Source organism: Siniperca chuatsi, linkage group LG22 (assembly GCF_020085105.1).
Source record: "Siniperca chuatsi isolate FFG_IHB_CAS linkage group LG22, ASM2008510v1, whole genome shotgun sequence".
NCBI lineage: Eukaryota > Metazoa > Chordata > Actinopteri > Centrarchiformes > Sinipercidae > Siniperca > Siniperca chuatsi.
In genome coordinates this window covers 17,764,115-17,781,316 of record NC_058063.1, presented here as the reverse complement: position 1 = coordinate 17,781,316, position 17,202 = coordinate 17,764,115, and the positions used below count along the sequence as shown (strand labels likewise).

The window sequence follows — 17,202 nt, the reverse complement described above, 5'->3', positions numbered from 1 at the left end:
GTTTGGTTTTTCGATTCCTGCCTTGAGCTGAGAGATGACCTGGTTCTTTCTGGTGAGGCTATTTTGTTGCTTCAATGTTACTTTTGTATCCGATGTGTCTCTGCATTCCAGAGTCTGCTGATATTAAAAACTCAAGAATAGAAACAATAATGAAAACCCCAGAAAGATTAAGACACTCTCTTACCTGAACTACAAAAGTTTCTTGGAACTCCAACTGTGGAGTCTCACAGATTCATTTTGAAGCTCTATGTTCACCCAGAATGTGGATTACTGCTCTGGGCTGCATGTGTAAGAAAAAAAAAAAAAACTACACGTCCCACCGTGCAGCTCGTCCAGTTCCGTGCCTGCGCAATGATGCGTGCGCACATGGACAGCGCACCGGGCAGCTTCCCTCTTGTTGCAATAACTGTGTGCAGCGTTACTACTGTTGAAGTAAACATATTCGTGAAAAACAAACACTACAGTTTAATACAAATTATATTATTTTCCTAAACTACAGCGTTTGTGTGTCTGATGTTTGCTTTTTCATCTTCTATCGTTGTATTTACTTACTTAAAGATATTGAAACATATCCATGCCCTTCATGTCCCCAAAATCATACTGGACGATTTTCTACTTCTTATTCCACCATTTTGATATTGACAAAATATAACAATAATAATAAAACAATCCACAGTATTCTTATTATTCCCTTAGACGAATCGTTTGTTATTTTCTTTTCTATGTCTATTTAAGATTGACCATAGTAGTTTTCGTTCAGTGTTGCGCCTCTCCGCAGTCCTTTACGGTAGTGGTACTGATGCGGGATGAGTCAGGCTATATGATGCTGCTGCTACTGCTGCCATTTCATCAGCAGCGAAACCCTACAAACACACAGCAAACACAGAAATGAGACCGCGGGATTCCCCTCTGACAGCGCGCATCCTGCCTTCATAAACATCCACGTTTCACGGTGTCGAAACAGAGAACTGGGACTTGTTTGTGGTTTATTCGTGGCTCCGGGTGAAAGCGCAAGATCCTGTTTTTACTGCACCTGCTCTGGATGCGTTTTTCTTTCCGCTCTGACTCTGATCGGGCCTGACATTAACAAGGAAACCAGCCCGGACTCCAGGGCCTACTGCTGTACACCAGCCTCTGTTTACGGGCTTTAAGGCAAACATCGACTCCCGGAGGCTTTGTCGGAGTTTCGGTTTTTTTTTGCTGCGTCCCGAGGATCGATCCAGCCAGACTCGTCGGTGCCATGAAGCCCACATCAGCCTGGTCCTGAACGGCGCAAGGAAAAAGCATAAGAAGAGCAACCATTCTGGCCTGAACTCCACTACTCCAAGTAGGCTGGGTTTTAGCATTTACAGTGTGTATTTCTGGTATTTATCATGTCATTAAGCCTTAAAGTGGTTCCTTAAGAAAGCATCAGACCTATTTTTCAGTCATGATGTGCACCGGTCTAATAATAGCTTGCAGGAAAAGCAATCTCTGCTAAAAGACGTTTTATAAGTATGGAGTATGGCTGGAGTCCATCCTAATCTTTATTAGACTCTACATAAGATATGCAAATAAGCATAAACTCTGAAAAATAAACCTTTTACGTTTTGGAAAGCCTGTTAACAAAGATCACACGTCACAAAATCACCACAAACACAACAGCGATCGCCTACTACAGGAGATAAAAAGTCCAGTCAATAACAGCCCCACATGAATACATATTTAGATTTGAAATATGACTGGAGACAGATCCATCTGTGAATGGTGGATATGTGATATGCTGTGCGCCAAATTGCCATGTAACGCATCCGGTGTGAGAGCCCAGAGGGCTGCTATTCACCGGGGATTCGGCCACTAATGTTTGCATACCGACCGAGGTACGCAACCCGACTCTACAGAGGCACGGAGGGGGAGATGGGAGGCTGCATGTGTCTGGCTCCCTGCCCGCCTGATGGCCTGGTCTGTAGCTGTAGTGTAAAGATATACAGTAGGTACAATATAAGGAATAGCTAGCGTGTAGAAAATCTCTATTTCATTTAAGGATCTCCCAAATTACCAGTGGTGGAAGAAGTAATCAGATCTTGTACTTAAGTAAAAGTAGCAATACTACAGTGCAGAAATAGGCTACTCTGTTACAAGTGCATTCAAAATTGTAAAAGTACAAAAGCATTAGCATCCAAATATACTAAAAGTACCAAAAGTAAATGTACACATGCAGAATGGCCCATTTCAGAATAATGTATATTATATTATTCGATAACAATGATGCATTCATGTTTAAATCACTTTAATGTTGCAGCTGCTAAAGGTGGAGCTGATTTTAATTACTTTATACACTGCTAGCTTGTGATTTACCCCCCTTATCTTGGAGTGGAGTGAGAAGTTCAATATGTGCCTCTGAATTTTGGTGGAGCAGAAATATAAAGTGGCAGAAAATGGAAATACTCAACTAAAATATGTGTAAGTATGTCCAAATAGTACTTAAGTACAGTACTTGAGTACATGTTCTTAGTTACATTCCACCACTGTAGAAAAATATTGAAGTACTAACTTTCCCTAACGTGACTTGCAAATAAAGGTGACAAAATACACAAATGAGCCTTTTCATGTTTTATGTGTTATGTGGGTTGCGCATGAACAAATTCATGTTTCCAAAGTCATTTACAGACATAATAGCGATTATGTTTCCTTGGTCTCCTTGTTAGACTAAACGCCAATAACATAAACTCATATGGATTTATAGAAAGCGATGACAGCGCCAATCACAGATATAGAGCATATGAACACTCACTTTATTTAACCGTGTTTTACAGCTCTGAGGCGCCAAACAGAAGTAATGTGTAATTTTCTGTTGTCATCATAAAAATAGGAACATTCATAAAGTATCAAGGTGATAAAACAATGTTAAGAATGTTTGTTGAGCTGTTGAAGAGGGACTAAACACAACATTAGGGTTACCTTAAGTCAGTCAAGAGTTAAACCTGTTAATCATTCATGTAAGGGCAGGTAGGAACATATAAGTAACATTTACAGCTCGCCATTATTGTATTAAAGGTCAATTTCACTTCAACTCATTAGAATTACTTATTACAAGCAAATGTAACCATTTTAAGGGAGTTTTAGGAATTCATTTAACTGATTGTCAAGATAGTACAACGAGAGATTTATGTGGTAATGCTAGTTTGTTCTTTGCTGTGAAGTAAAGAAACCTATTCTGTGCCAAATCCAGTATTCATAGTCTTTACTTAAGTAAAAGTACAAAAGTAGTGTGAGCAACTTATACTTAAAGCACCAAAAGTGCTCATTATGCAGAATGACCCCTTTCAGATTGTTATATTATGATATATATTGTTAATCATTAATGTAATGCAGGATAGGAGCATACAAATAAGGCTTGGCTTTGGTGTATTAAAGATCAATTTCACTTGTTTCGACTCCTTGAAGTTACTTGCAATTTCAATTTCATGCAATTTTCATCTAAATGTTACATTTTAAGGGAGTTTTAGAAATTTATTTAATTGATTTTAAAGTTGTCAGACAGAGATTTATGTGGTAATGCTAGCTTGTCTTTGCTATGAGGTAAAGAAACATATTCTGTGCAAAACCCAGTGGTGAAGGAAGTATTCAAATCCTTTTCTTACATAAAGATACAAAAGTATCATGAGCAATATATACTTAAAGCATTAAGCAAGTATTATGCAGCATGACCATTCAGATTGTTATATTATTATGCATATTACATTATTGGATGCTTTAACATGTAAACAATATTTTAGTGTAGTAGGAGCAAACTTTTCTATAACAAATCAATACTTTTCAAAGGCCGATCATATGTTTTGTAAATAAAGTCTTAATCTGCAAAGTAACTATAGTTGTCAGATAAATGTAGTGGAGTAAAAAGTACAATATTTCCTTCTGAAATAAGGCAGAGTAAAATGGAAATGGAGGCATGAAATGGAAATAATCAAGTAAAGTACAAGAACTTCAAAATTGTACCAAAGTACAGTACTTAAATAAAAAGTTTCTTAAATGGGGTCACTCAGACATGTTTGTAGGGTTGTGTCATGGATAAGAAATGCCGAAAAATGCTACTATAGTATGAATTAGTAAACAAACCAGCAGGGTCACACTTCCAAATGCCAAAGCCTCATATCAAAAAAGGCATTAGGCGACAGCCAAATAATCCAAAAAGCTGGCTTATTAAGACATCAATCGACGGCATCAAGTGACGAGAAAAGCATAAGAGGATTTTCTCTTATATCGCGTGATTTTAATTGAATCACGCATGAATACAATGAAGCACAGTAAGCCAGTTGTGTGTGTTAGAGGGGAGGGGTGTGTGGGCAAATAGCCAATCAAAGATTATATTTCAGTAACTGAATCAAGGGAAAGTTAGTCCACAAATATGTATTGTTTTAATATGTTTGTCCCTTGTGACTCTTCTGTGTTTGAATTCAGTAGTAGCAGTATAGTCCCCAATGTTACAGAAAGATTGAAGTTACATTTAAACTGAACACAAAACACTTTTCTTAAATTATTAGAAAAATAATTGATTAATTGATAATTTGATGTCTTTACTAACCTGGACACCAGTTTGATGGTGCACCGTACCACCCAGGACACAAGCTACCCTGCTGGCTAGAAACAACGAAGCTAACATTTGACAAAGATATCAAATGTTAGACAACAGAGTGGTCATCAAAACTAGACAGATTTAAATTCATAGACATTAAAGGTTAATAAAGTTTGAGGAAAATACTGTAGATGAAAAGAAATTGCTTTCATACCTCAAAAATGTGTCTTGGCAGCAAAAATTTGACAAGTAGGCAGGCAGAGAGGCATCATTACAGACCATGTGCATGTGAGACGTTACAATTGCCCCTGGTCTCCCCTACTTACTTACCATCCACCGCTGATTATGCACCAGATAAAAAGTTCCTGCAAGTTGGCCCAGAGTTGCTAAATATTAGGATAAAAAATATAGAGAGATACTCTAATGTTGTTGCTCTCTCTCTCTTTCTTTCTCTCTCTCTCTCCCCCTCTCCCCCACGCACGCGCATACCCAACTCTCACACTGCAACAAACAAACAGGCCGACCGACAGACAGACAGTCACACCGGTAAGAGCGACAGACAGGCACAGCCAAGTCATGGAGGCGATATGGCTCTATCAGTTCCGGCTGATCGTCATCGGGGACTCCACGGTGGGCAAGTCGTGTCTGATCCGGCGGTTCACAGAGGGCCGCTTCGCCCAGGTGTCGGACCCCACCGTCGGCGTGGACTTCTTCTCCAGGCTGGTGGAGATCGAGCCGGGCAAGCGGATCAAGCTGCAGATCTGGGACACCGCGGGTCAGGAGCGCTTCAGGTGAGAACAGCTGGGTGTGTGTGTGGGAGAGTTATCTTTACTTTAATATTCCCATAATAATGTGTGCTGGAGTCAGTCTATAGTGAATTTACTAGCTTGTGGTGTTTTTTTTATAGGCTACTGAGTTTAATATGCAGTAATTTCTGTGTTTTATTTCATGATATTACTATAATATGCCATTAGTGACGCAAGTGTGCCCCTAGTGCTAAATTGTGAGATAATACATGGTAATTTATGGTATTTGTTTGCCATGAGAAGAGGTGAAAGAAGTATTCAGACCCTTCAGTAAAAGTGGCAATACCACACTGTAAAGAAGAGGCTACTTCACTTCAAGTAAAAAACCCTGTATTCTAAGAAGTATTATTAGGAAAAGGTACTTCCTATTATGCATATTATGCAGAATGACCCTGTCCAGTGTTATTATATATCATAATAATATTTGATAATTATTGCTGATGCTTTAATGTGTGAGCAGCATTTTAATATTGTAGCTTGTGTTTAAGCTAATGTAAACTATTTTATATATTGTTTAATCTATAGAAATATAGGCTGTCATATTTAATGAGATGATCATTTGTTTTGTAAGTAAAATCTGAATCTGAAAAAGTAATTAATAAAAATAGATGAAAAATAAAGTAGTGGAGTAAAAAGTAGAATATTTTTGTAGTGGAATAAGTAAAAATAAAATGAAAATATTCAAGTACAGTACAAGTACCTCAAAATTGTACTTGAGTAAATGTACTTAGTTACATTCCACCCCTGGCCATGGACTCATTATTGTGTAATATTTTGTAATATTTCAATATAAACATATAGTGACAGAAAAAGACAAAGCAAACATGAGAGTTTGCAGATGCAAAGTGCTACTTTGCAACACTTTCAAATCACAGAGTGATGTAAAATGACTTAGCTTCACCGTCTGCTGTTGCGAAACATCTGCTGTCTTTTCTGGCAAAAAAAGTCAGCGGTGCACAGTAGGACATAATGCATCGTATGTTTCTGTAACAGCAGTTTATGTGGAATTAACACACAAAGAAGAACTGAGTAGTCAGCACGAGCAGCTGACTGACAAAATAAAAGAGGAACTCAAACTAAGTCAGCAGAAAATTTAAGGAAAACACGTCACAGTAATCACAATAAACTGGTGTACTGAGAGGTGATGTCTGGGAAATGCAGTGCAACACTGAGGAAAACAAGGAACTTTTAATTCTGATTCATTTGGAAACTGAAAGAGTCATCCAGGCTGAAATGTTTTCTCGTACCTTGTGGATATTCAACTGGAAGAGTTGAGTTGCTTTTACAGAACTGAGAGATGGATGGACGGAAGTCCTGAAGCTGACCTCTGACCTCTTTGTTGGAGGGTGAAATTGGCTTTTCTCATAGAGATCAATAAAGAATAAAGGAAAAAAATCACATTATTATAAGATTAGAAAGATTAGATATCTGATTAACATCTAACACCAGACAAAAATAGGGTCAAAGAATTGCAATTTAGGTAAATTTCCATATCAAGGCTCATATGTAATATGTCAGTCAAAAAATTGGACGATTACAACTTAATGTTAGGGAATACTTGTTAAGTTATTAGAGCTTAACAACATAGCCTGGAGGTCTCAAAACTGGAATTACTACCTGAGACTAATTTGTTTGCCCGCACAAAAGAAAGATCAGTTATTCAAATTGGGTTTGAGGTGACACAAGCAGAGAAAACAACTAGAGGGGTTGCTTCTAATATGTAAACAGATGAAAGTGCCCCTAATATCTGAAATTCACATGAGAAAGAATAAAATAGACATGCTTTGGGGGCAAAGGTATGAAAGGTTGTTTCACACTGTTAAAAGAAGTCAGTTCAATGTGTTAATGACATGTTAAGAGAAATTTACTTTAGAGGTTACTTTAAAGTGTGAGGTCAGGAGTGAGGTCGAAGCTACTGAAAACACATATGAGAAACACTGTTAGTGCAGTATATCTACAGTATAAGATATTATAATGATATACAGACTTCAAAAAATCCCATAATGGAATGAAAAAAGTAGTGTCTGTGGGATGTACACTACATCCAACTTTTTGGATGCAAAAATGATCATCGTTTGACACCTGTCAGTGATGACAGAAAATGATGATTCATAAGTGACCAAAATCTCTGCTCACTATAGTTTGAACTATTGGCTGTCTTTTACATAGGGAGTAGTGAATGAGTGACACGGCCTCAGTCTGTACACACACAGTCCTCAGTCTAGTGGAGTCACCTGTGGGTGCACCATGGGTGTGCAGAGCCTATAAAAGCAATTTGTTTAGTATCTTTAAGATAACTAGGCATGTTATCGTACGTTTTATTAAAAGAAACTCACGAGAGTACTTATATATCAGTCACTTAAAAAACATGGCGCAACAATATTGCCTTTTACTGTCCATTTTCATATTTAATTGCAATGTGTGACTCACACACAGACAAATCTGGTACAGTGTATGCTGAAGAAAAATAAAACATTATTCTTTAAAAATATAACAAATACTAGTATAGTACCGTACATTACAGCTCAGTAATAACAAGGTAATGCCATGGTAATAGCAGATTAGCTTATTGTTAGCCGATTATTACCATATTATTACAGAGATGTTATTGTTAACCCATTCTTGCTAACAGAAACAAACACTACACAACAAACACCACTACTCTCAAAATATAACTAGACTATTATCTCTGTAATTGCAGTGTTCCCAAGATATCACCCCTTTATTACCTGAGCTGTTTTTACTGAGCTGTAATGCAAAGTGCTACCAAATAATGTAACAGAAGAATTAAAATACTATATGATTTTAGTAAATCTAGTCATCAGCCTGTTTTCAAGCCTCAAGCTAGACGACATGTTGATAAACTGGCTGGATTCAAACCCTGTAGCAGCCATAAAACAGACGTGCGCCTTGTAAAAGCGCCCATGAGCACTGAACCCTGACCTCATCACCTAAAAGTACAGGAAATGCAGTTAAATGTCTAAAATGCAACTATTTCCCCATCAGAGTGTAGAGGGGTGTCATAAAGCCAGAATGATGTATGTCTCATAGCCTAAAATGCATCTTTCACACATGCTTGCACACACACCCACACACATTAGGCTCTACTCATCATCATGACAGAAGGGGACTGGTCTCACCTGTCAGCACGATTAGTGTCTCCATGGCAACCGTGACACGTCCCTCTGAGACCGAAGGACAAATCAGAACCTTTTTCAAACACCAAGGGGCCATTTTGCAGTCTGAGTGTTTCTTATGAATAAATCTGTCTTCTGATCATTGTTCTCTTATAAACTGTAGCATATGAATTTAAGATTCCCTTCATGTAGGGGGAGTGGGGGGTTGCTGTCTTTATTTGTCCTATGTAATAGTAAATCAATAATTTTGGGGTTTTTGGACCATTGATTGGACAAAACAAGCTTTTTGAAGACATCAATTTGGACTTAAGGAAATTGTTACAGCATCATTCAGTATTTTCTGACATTAAATAGACCAAACGTTTAATCAAAAAGTTGCAGCCCTAAACCTATGTCCCATGATGATACATACAAGGAGATGAACTTGAATGTGTTATAGGTTGTCCTTCCTGTGTCTCTATTTATCTTCATTGTGGTATTACTTTAGTGGCAGGTTTAAAGCTCCTAGACAATATCCTTTAAATCACCATGGTAGCCATTTTGACTCATGTACTGTAGCCATTTTGGGAACGTATTTAAGATCCACTGACATTTTTACATATTTTGGGATTTTGTGACACCATAGTTAGCCTCCCCTCTGATTTGAATCCACCTCATCTTCCTTGTCAGTTCCCTTCTCCTACTGATTACTCACTGTTGTTTATCTGTGTGGCCCTTCCTTCCATAAATATATATATATGCATGTGTGTGTTTTGAATCGAATGAATCACTCGCTAGTTCTGAGTTTTTGCCACCTACTCCTCCTCCCTTACTGTATCCCCTCCATCGACTAATCCTCCCTTCTTCCTCTTTCATGACACGGCTCTTTTTCCGTCTCTTCCTCAAGTCTGTAATTTTCCTTCTCGTTATGTTTATGTTGACGTTCTCGTGAGGATGTTGTGGGAAGATAGACGCATCATAAGAGGGTTGGTGCATGTATGTGTGCATGCAGGGTGGGTGTCACATCTTGTCAAAATCTAGCAGCACTTCTCCTCCCAGTCACGCTGCAGTGTTCGTTTTGTAAAATCAAACACCACAATTACAGTTCAGTACAGTTCTTCACACTAAAAAATGCATTAAAAATCAAATGGCCACTCAAACTCTGGTTAAAAAGGCCCATTTCTTTTTACTAAATTGTAAAATGAACAGTAACCAGGAAATTAAGTAATTTCAGTAATTATCTTACTATTTTTTGACTGTGTTATTTCAGTTTGAATTTATTTTGCTCTCCAAGGAACTTGAAAAAAACACCTTCCTTGTTCTGTCCTAACATATACAATAAATGGACCAGTTGTTCCTGCATGAAATCAATTATTATAGCCATTTAAATCATCAAAGCAAACAAAATTGATTACATTAAAAACATATCAAAATGATCTAGATTATAATTTTAGGCATAATCCTTCATACTCAGCTGTCTAAAACATCTTCTCTTCATCAAATTTGTTCCCAATTTCTCCACCTGACACCTCCATCTCTACTTTTCCTTCTTTCACACCTCCTTTCATCAGTTTCTTCTTCTGATTAGCTTTCCATCTCTCTGTCTCTCTATCCTGAACAGAGATAGTCTTTGCCTTTCCAAAACCCCAACCGTGTAAGGAACAGATTAATCTGTTTGTCTGCTGTAAACTGCAAATGTTAGCATGTAGCTAGTTTACTGCTGTAACCTAACCCAGTGTAACCCCAATACGTCCGAGGCCAAGGAGCATTTTGTTAGCTTACAAAACATTAATTACTAATAAAGGCCACACTAGCAATAGCACATCCAATGTGTAGTATTTCTGTCCTGCTCTTTATTAGATTTGGGGAGGTTTACACTAAAGCAACCCCAGCCAAAGTTGTTAACCGAGATAGCACTCATCAAACACTTTGGTTACTCCTCATATAAAAGCCTTTTCTCTTGTAACATTAAAAGTGAAAATCTACTGTTTGAAAATACAAACATTATAAAGCATAAATCTAACCTTGTGTGTCCAAGTATTGGCTTAATCATCATCATACTATCATACTAAATACTAGGACTACCTAGCTCTACTGCGATAAGAGGACAATGCTGTTCTGTATTTCCATATCTTGTACCCACATGGATCATCAAGGATGCTGACTTTTTGCCTGGAACATGTAGCTTTAGCCTCAGTCTTTTTTTAGTATGTAACCATCAAGTGCATATTTAAGACCCATTTTACAAGATTCTTGTTTTAAAACGAGTCCGCTGGAAATATTAAAAATCAGCGTTTTCAACTCATGGAGCCAATGTTAGCTTAATTAGCTATAGCTACAGCTGATAAAATCTGCCAGCGACAGTTGTTAGTCAGCAAAACTGACGGTCGCCGGTTAGAAATGAGAAGCCTGCTTTTTTTCTATTTTGTCTACCTCTGTCTGCAATCAAGGACTCACTGAAAGATTACTAAGAATTTTGAATGGTAAATCTGCAACAATTATCATTGTAAACTGCACATGTGCCGTGCGAGATTGGAAAGCTTGACAGGTGTAGCAGCAGTACTAAGGGGTCAGGGCTCAAATGGTCAGTTTGTCCTTCTTCCTGTCACTCTCTGCATCAATTTTACTGAGACAAATTCCTGTATGTTTACTGTACTTTGCAAATGAATTGTATCTGGCTCTGATCTTTATCTTCCCCTCCATTTTGCAACCGCTGCAGGTCCATCACCAGGGCTTACTACCGTAACTCTGTGGGCGGGCTCCTTCTGTTCGACATCACCAACCGCCGGTCCTTCCAGAACGTCCATGATTGGCTGGAGGAGGCTCGCAGCCATGTCCAGCCACACAGCATCGTCTTCCTATTGGTGGGGCACAAGTGTGACCTGGAGGCACAGCGCCAGGTGTGTACAGTATAAGAGTGAATGGAAATAAACACAACAATATTCGTAAGGCTTTGTTGAGTTAGAATTTGTTGCTGGGGATAGTGGCTTTTTTGAATTATGTAATATACAATTTAGCAAAGTCTGCAGCATTAAAAATAACCTTTTGTTCACATTTAGATCAGCACACATTTGGATCAAAGTCGAGTCGTCATTGTTTAAATCTCTTGGGGCAGACAGAAAGCAAAAATATCACTTTGAAATTTAGACATTAGACAAATTTAGACTAGCTACAAAACACTCATACATTCATATAATACAATGTTGCAGGAAAAGGATTAAAATCAAACAAACCAGGAAATGATGTAAGGTTTCCTGTCTTAGCCGCTTCAGACTGATCTTGATCTGTTCACTCTCATCACTTAATTGAACTAGAAGGCTCATTTACAAGCCACTTATCACACACATCTCAAAATTGTAAGTGATGCTACTCAGCGCAGATGATTTGATGTTTTTGTTCAGTCTCGTGTGGTTTAGTTAAGTTGCCAAATGATCTTTATTAATTTCTGAGTGTGCAGTCTGGTTTATTTCAGCATAAACAAAATGCAGATTGAGACAATATCTAGCAACTTTGGAAGCAGCGTCACACACAGTCAATGCATTACTGCACTCAGTGGTTGCAGGACCAAAAAACATTAGCTATCTTGTATTTCATGCACTTTAGAATAAAAAACAATATTTTGCATGGGAAAACCCCCCAATTATAAATAGTTTTGCGTAGGTTTCCTCCCTACTGCAGGATCCTACTTCAAAGGACGTTATTTGGGCAAATATAGCATGATTTGTTTTATAGTAGGCTTGCACGACTCTCTCTTTTATCTGCTCACTCCATTTTTATCTCTATGTTTAATCCGTTGCCAAATTTAAGTGACCATGTCATAAATCTCCCAACCATTGGCAAGGGTTGACATGCACAAAACCTCAGTGGGATAAGATTGGATATAAAGATCAATGAAAAATACAATAGATGCTACATTTAGTTCCTGGCGCTCCCTAGTTCCTGGGACTGTTTGGTTGAAAAAAGGTAGTTGGCAGCCATTTCTGGTTGATCTGGATTTAAGACCTCAGAACTTCTACTGTAGTTCTCAGAGAGTGTGTTACATCTACTAACTCTTGACTGCCCAGTTACCACATGGGGAAGTTTCATCTCATCTCATTTGATCTTCTAGGTGAGCCGTCAGGAAGCAGAGAAGCTGGCGGGGGCGTACGGGATGCGCTACGTTGAGACGTCGGCCCGTGACGCCATCAATGTGGAGCATGCCTTCACCGAGCTGACCAGAGACATCTTCGCCTTGGTGCGGTCCGGCGATATCACAATCCAGGAGGGCTGGGAGGGCGTGAAGAGCGGGTTTGTCCCCAATGTGGTTCACTCCTCGGAGGAAGTGACCAAGAGTGACCGCCGCTGTCTATGTTGATCTGGGAAGAGTCTTGGGACTGAAGGTGAAAAGGGGAGGGATCCAGGCAGGATACAGAGGGGAGTGGCTGACGGACTGAGGTGTCAGCCCTCTGACTGAAACTGTTGGAAACCCTCTGTTGTTGTTTCTTCAGACTGGATACAGAAGGGGATGTTTGAGGAATTTCAATGAAAAGGCTGGTAGAATGTGGAGAAGAACACCTTGAACGTGGGTGGATAGCTGAAGGGTTGTGCCCATTTCTGTTTACTTTTTATTTCTCAGAGAGGAAGGATCACAGATGCTCATTTACTTGCGAGGGCTCCCATGATTAATTTCCTTTAGTTTTGGTTTGGGCTTCTTGCCTGAAAATCCCTCCCTGAAAGGCCTTAGAAAGGGGATCCATTTTGGTTCTTCACCAAAATACAATGAAACTCTTGACTTGTTTAATCTTTCTTTCTCCCATTATCTCTTCCTTCACCTCTCCTCCAACTACTTCTCAATCTTCTCCTCTCCTCCAATATGCAATTACATGATCACATACGAAACGATCACTTTTACGTTGGTGTCCAACATCATCCTAGCACATATCTTTCGAAAAAAGTTTAGTCAGCACTGTTAGATTCAACCTCCCTGTTGAACAAGAGTTGTGTTTCTCTTGTGCTGACATTTTGCTCCACATTCCACTATCACAGCTCAATGGAGGAGTCCTGGAGGTCCTAAATATAATGAGGGAAGACCGATTTCTTTCCTGGAGCTGTGATTTTGTTGCCAGAGACCACATTATTTCTCTTTGGAGCAATTTAGGCCTCCAGTGAGCTCAATGACATTGACTAGATGGTTATATCCACTATCATTCTGCTAAATACCACACTATAACAAACAAAACATTGTCACCCATGCAGTTCCTAATGGACCCCTTAAGCAGGAAGAGACAAAGTGTACAGCTTAACTGACCGAGGTGGACTTGTTGGACTAGCTTAACATTTCCTACCTGTCTGCCTTTAACTGGGGATTTGTTAAGGTGGACCAATAGGAATGTTGGAGCCAGAAAGCACCTTAACAGCCAAGTCCACCTTAACTATGGAGCCTCATTTGGGACTTTGGAAGGGTGCTAAACAAGCCGGCGATAATTTATTTCTTGAAAGCAAAGCAAACAGAGAGGGACCAGACCACGGACTTCACAAAAGAACCACATTATCCACAATGCACGCATATGGACAATATAATCATGCAAAGAAAGTAGTCCAATTGGCAGGCATTAAATCAAGCCAACACAGATACAGGCACGGGGAAACTACAAGGTTAAATTTTGTTCTGAGCAAGTGGTTTATATGCCTTTTTTATATGTGTACGCAAGTGTAATATCTCATCAAACCTTTATTTTCATTTTAATACACTCAAATGCTACAGGTTGATGTAACCACCATAGTTACTTGGGAAATCTGCAGTTCAAAGACGCAACTTACACTTTGAAACTTCATGCCTTGAAGGTGGATTAAGATGCATTCTAGGTAAGAATGCATCTGTCTTGGAGAGACATACACTCAGTTGCCATTGTATTAAGTAACCCTTACTAAAACTAATACAGTCAAATACAAGGCAATAAATCCTACCTGCATGAAGGTTATAATGTTCAGTTTTTGTTGAAATTGTTTTAGAGAGGTGTTGATTCAATGATCATTTTGGAGGTTGTAGTTTGTGGTGCTGGTGAATTGTATTGTGTTACCCTTGTTGATATAATTGTGTTGGACAAAATATTATAACCCCCTCAGTATGATGCAACCTACTTTAACAGCATGATAAACTACAGCCTCCACAATCACCATGAAGTTGAATCAACACCTCTCTAAAATGGGTCCAAACAAAAACCGAACATTATAATCTTGAAGGTAGGATTTATTAGAGGACAGCTGTATTAGACTGCATTCATTTTAGCTAGCCGTACCTAATAAACTGGCCACTGAGTGTATGTAATCTTCATTCCTTCCTAGTGTAACTCTGTCAATAAGCAGTCTGTGAAGGTAGTAGCTCACAGTGTCTGTCCCTGTGATAATGGCAGCTGAAATTACACTGAATTTAGCAGTCGTCCCCCACTGTCTCATTAGCAACAGGCAGAAAGTGGCTCCAGTGATTTCAACACACATGATCATACAGAAGGTGTAACATGCTGTTGTAACATTTGTCTGATCCCTGACACATGAAATGACGAGTGTAAATGGGATAAAAGAGTAGATCCAAAGTGTATCACGTTGGACAATAAACCACTGCTATGGTAATGAGACAAGCGGCGAGGTCACAGCAGGTGTTTGCCATCACCAAAACAAGACATAACACCTGTTATGACATTACTGTTTAAGGTTTGCCTAACATACTTAGGGTTTAAATTGCCATTTTCTGCCCTATGTGTTTCTATGTGAATTAACCTTTTAAGTAGGCATTTCTTTAACTGATACATTAATGTTCGCTCAAGATGTCAGGCCAGTTAATGACATTTCTCTATATGCCAAGGAAAATCAGAGACAATGAATCGTACGGTTACATTGGCTTGTAGACCATGCAGACATACATGCAGCAGGGCAAAACATAGAAAATGCCATTTACTGTAAAGGTGTTTTCAAGGAACATCAAAAATCATGTGAGTTGGAGAGGAGAAATGTCTGCTTGACTGATAACACCAGTAATCTACCGGTAGATTCCCATTCAAACTACATATTCTTATGAGATTAGCACTGGACCAAAATATATTAATTTGTTTTATGTTTTTGTGAGTCACATCAACCTATATATTGCTGACAAGGAACAGAGAGACTTTTAGCATTGTTAGCAATTAAATGTACACTACCATATCTACCTTAAGTACCAGGTGGTTTGGTGTAGATCTATATTTCTATACACCTTTTTTTTGCAGAATTCTTGTTTAAGCTTTTTTTTCTTTTCATAGAAAAGAAATATGATTTGATTAGCATTTCATTTTTCAACCCCCTTAATCTGATACACATGCCTATGTTGATCCTTGCTATATTTCTTTTTTAAATGAATTCATTTAATGCCTTTCTCCCTGCAGTTAATAATTACAGACCTCTGTAGATCTGAGGAAACTGTATGTGCTTCATTTTCTCACACTGTATGCCTTCATTTTACATGTCTCCAAAGAGTTCTGCTTGTGTTATCTTATTTTTACATGAATGTATCAGTAGGGGAAAAGGTGAGATTTTACACCGAGTTGTCATATAAGAAAGGTGTGAATGTGTTAATGAGAAACACTTCCAGTCAATGCGACACACCCTTCTCCTTACAAAAAGCTTTGACAAAGGTGATCATAATGTTTTGAGACTTGATTGAAAATCATTCAAATGACAGTCAATTTCCACGGCTATACACATTGCATTATTCCTTACTGACATGAGTGAAATGTTGCCAGACAGAAAAGATCGATCTGCAAAAACCCTTCCAGGAATAAAAAAAAAAAGCCTGAGTTCTCCCTGATGCTTGTGTTTTATCCCACAAGCGTTTTAAAAGTCTGTTTTCCTTTCTCTGCTTGCTGTATCATCACGAGTGCTTTCTGCTGAAACACTTTTAAATGTTCCCAAGTGGATGTCATGGATCAGACAGTTCAGAAGTGTTAAGGTCTGCGTGGGTAGGTGTGGATGAAGTCTCCTGTGAGTGTGCAGCTCCTCCTTATGGGCTGCCAACCAGATTCACCAGATGTCAGCCAGGTGGTAGATCTGCTCTGCTGTACAGCTCCCAGTTGGATATCTCTAAGCTCTGTAATATCATGCTTCCACTCTGAAATATTGTTTTAGAGAAATACAGTAGTTCCACAGTTTGGGAAATACACATATTCGCTTTCTTGCTGAGAGTTAGAAGCTACTGCAAGCAGCCTGTTAGCTTAGCTTAGCATAAAGACTGGTAACAGGGGATCTGTCCAAAGGTAACAACATATAACATGTTAATTAGTGAGCTTTAGAGGTGCTGGTAGGTGGATTTTGTTACCTTAGGTCAGAGCCAGGCTAGCTGTTTCCCCTTCTTTTTAGTCTTCATGCTAAGCTAAGCTAACCAGCTACAGGCTGTAGCTTCACTTTTAGAGTACAGACATGAGAGTGGTATCTATCTTCTCATCTAACGCTCTGCACGAAAGCGAATAAGCATACTAACCCAAAATGTTTAACTATTCATTTAAGTAGCTACAATAAAATACAAAGTCTCTAAAATGTCATGTTTGGAATTTATTTTTCCACTTCCTCGGAACAAATGTTTTGCTCCCTTATTCATTCGCTGTCCAATTAAAATCATGTATCTCGAAATTTGGTGAACATGGATTTTTCAGATAAACTAAAAGATAAAATATCCCTTCATGGGTTGAGAAAGTTCTCCTACTTCTTAGGCTAAATA

The 17,202-nt window shown here is 38.7% G+C and overlaps 1 protein-coding gene across 1 annotated transcript; it reads left to right on the top strand.

The window, feature by feature from the left end:
- The first annotated feature begins 844 nt into the window (after nt 1-844).
- Nucleotides 845-16,285, top strand: rab39bb (RAB39B, member RAS oncogene family b). Its single transcript, XM_044184531.1, has 4 exons — nt 845-1,327; nt 5,074-5,346; nt 11,197-11,377; nt 12,586-16,285. The coding sequence occupies exons 2-4, from the start codon at nt 5,132-5,134 to the stop codon at nt 12,829-12,831; spliced, it is 642 nt and encodes a 213-aa protein (XP_044040466.1). The 5' UTR covers nt 845-1,327; nt 5,074-5,131; the 3' UTR covers nt 12,832-16,285.
- The last annotated feature ends 917 nt before the right edge of the window (nt 16,286-17,202 follow it).

Excerpts from the sequence above, each read along its gene's own strand:
- rab39bb (XM_044184531.1), top strand. The coding sequence starts at position 5,132 with ATGGAGGCGATATGGCTCTATCAGTTCCGGCTGATCGTCATCGGGGAC. Across the intron at positions 5,347-11,196 it reads GCGGGTCAGGAGCGCTTCAG|GTCCATCACCAGGGCTTACT; the intron begins GTGAGAACAGCT and ends CAACCGCTGCAG. Across the intron at positions 11,378-12,585 it reads ACCTGGAGGCACAGCGCCAG|GTGAGCCGTCAGGAAGCAGA; the intron begins GTGTGTACAGTA and ends TTGATCTTCTAG.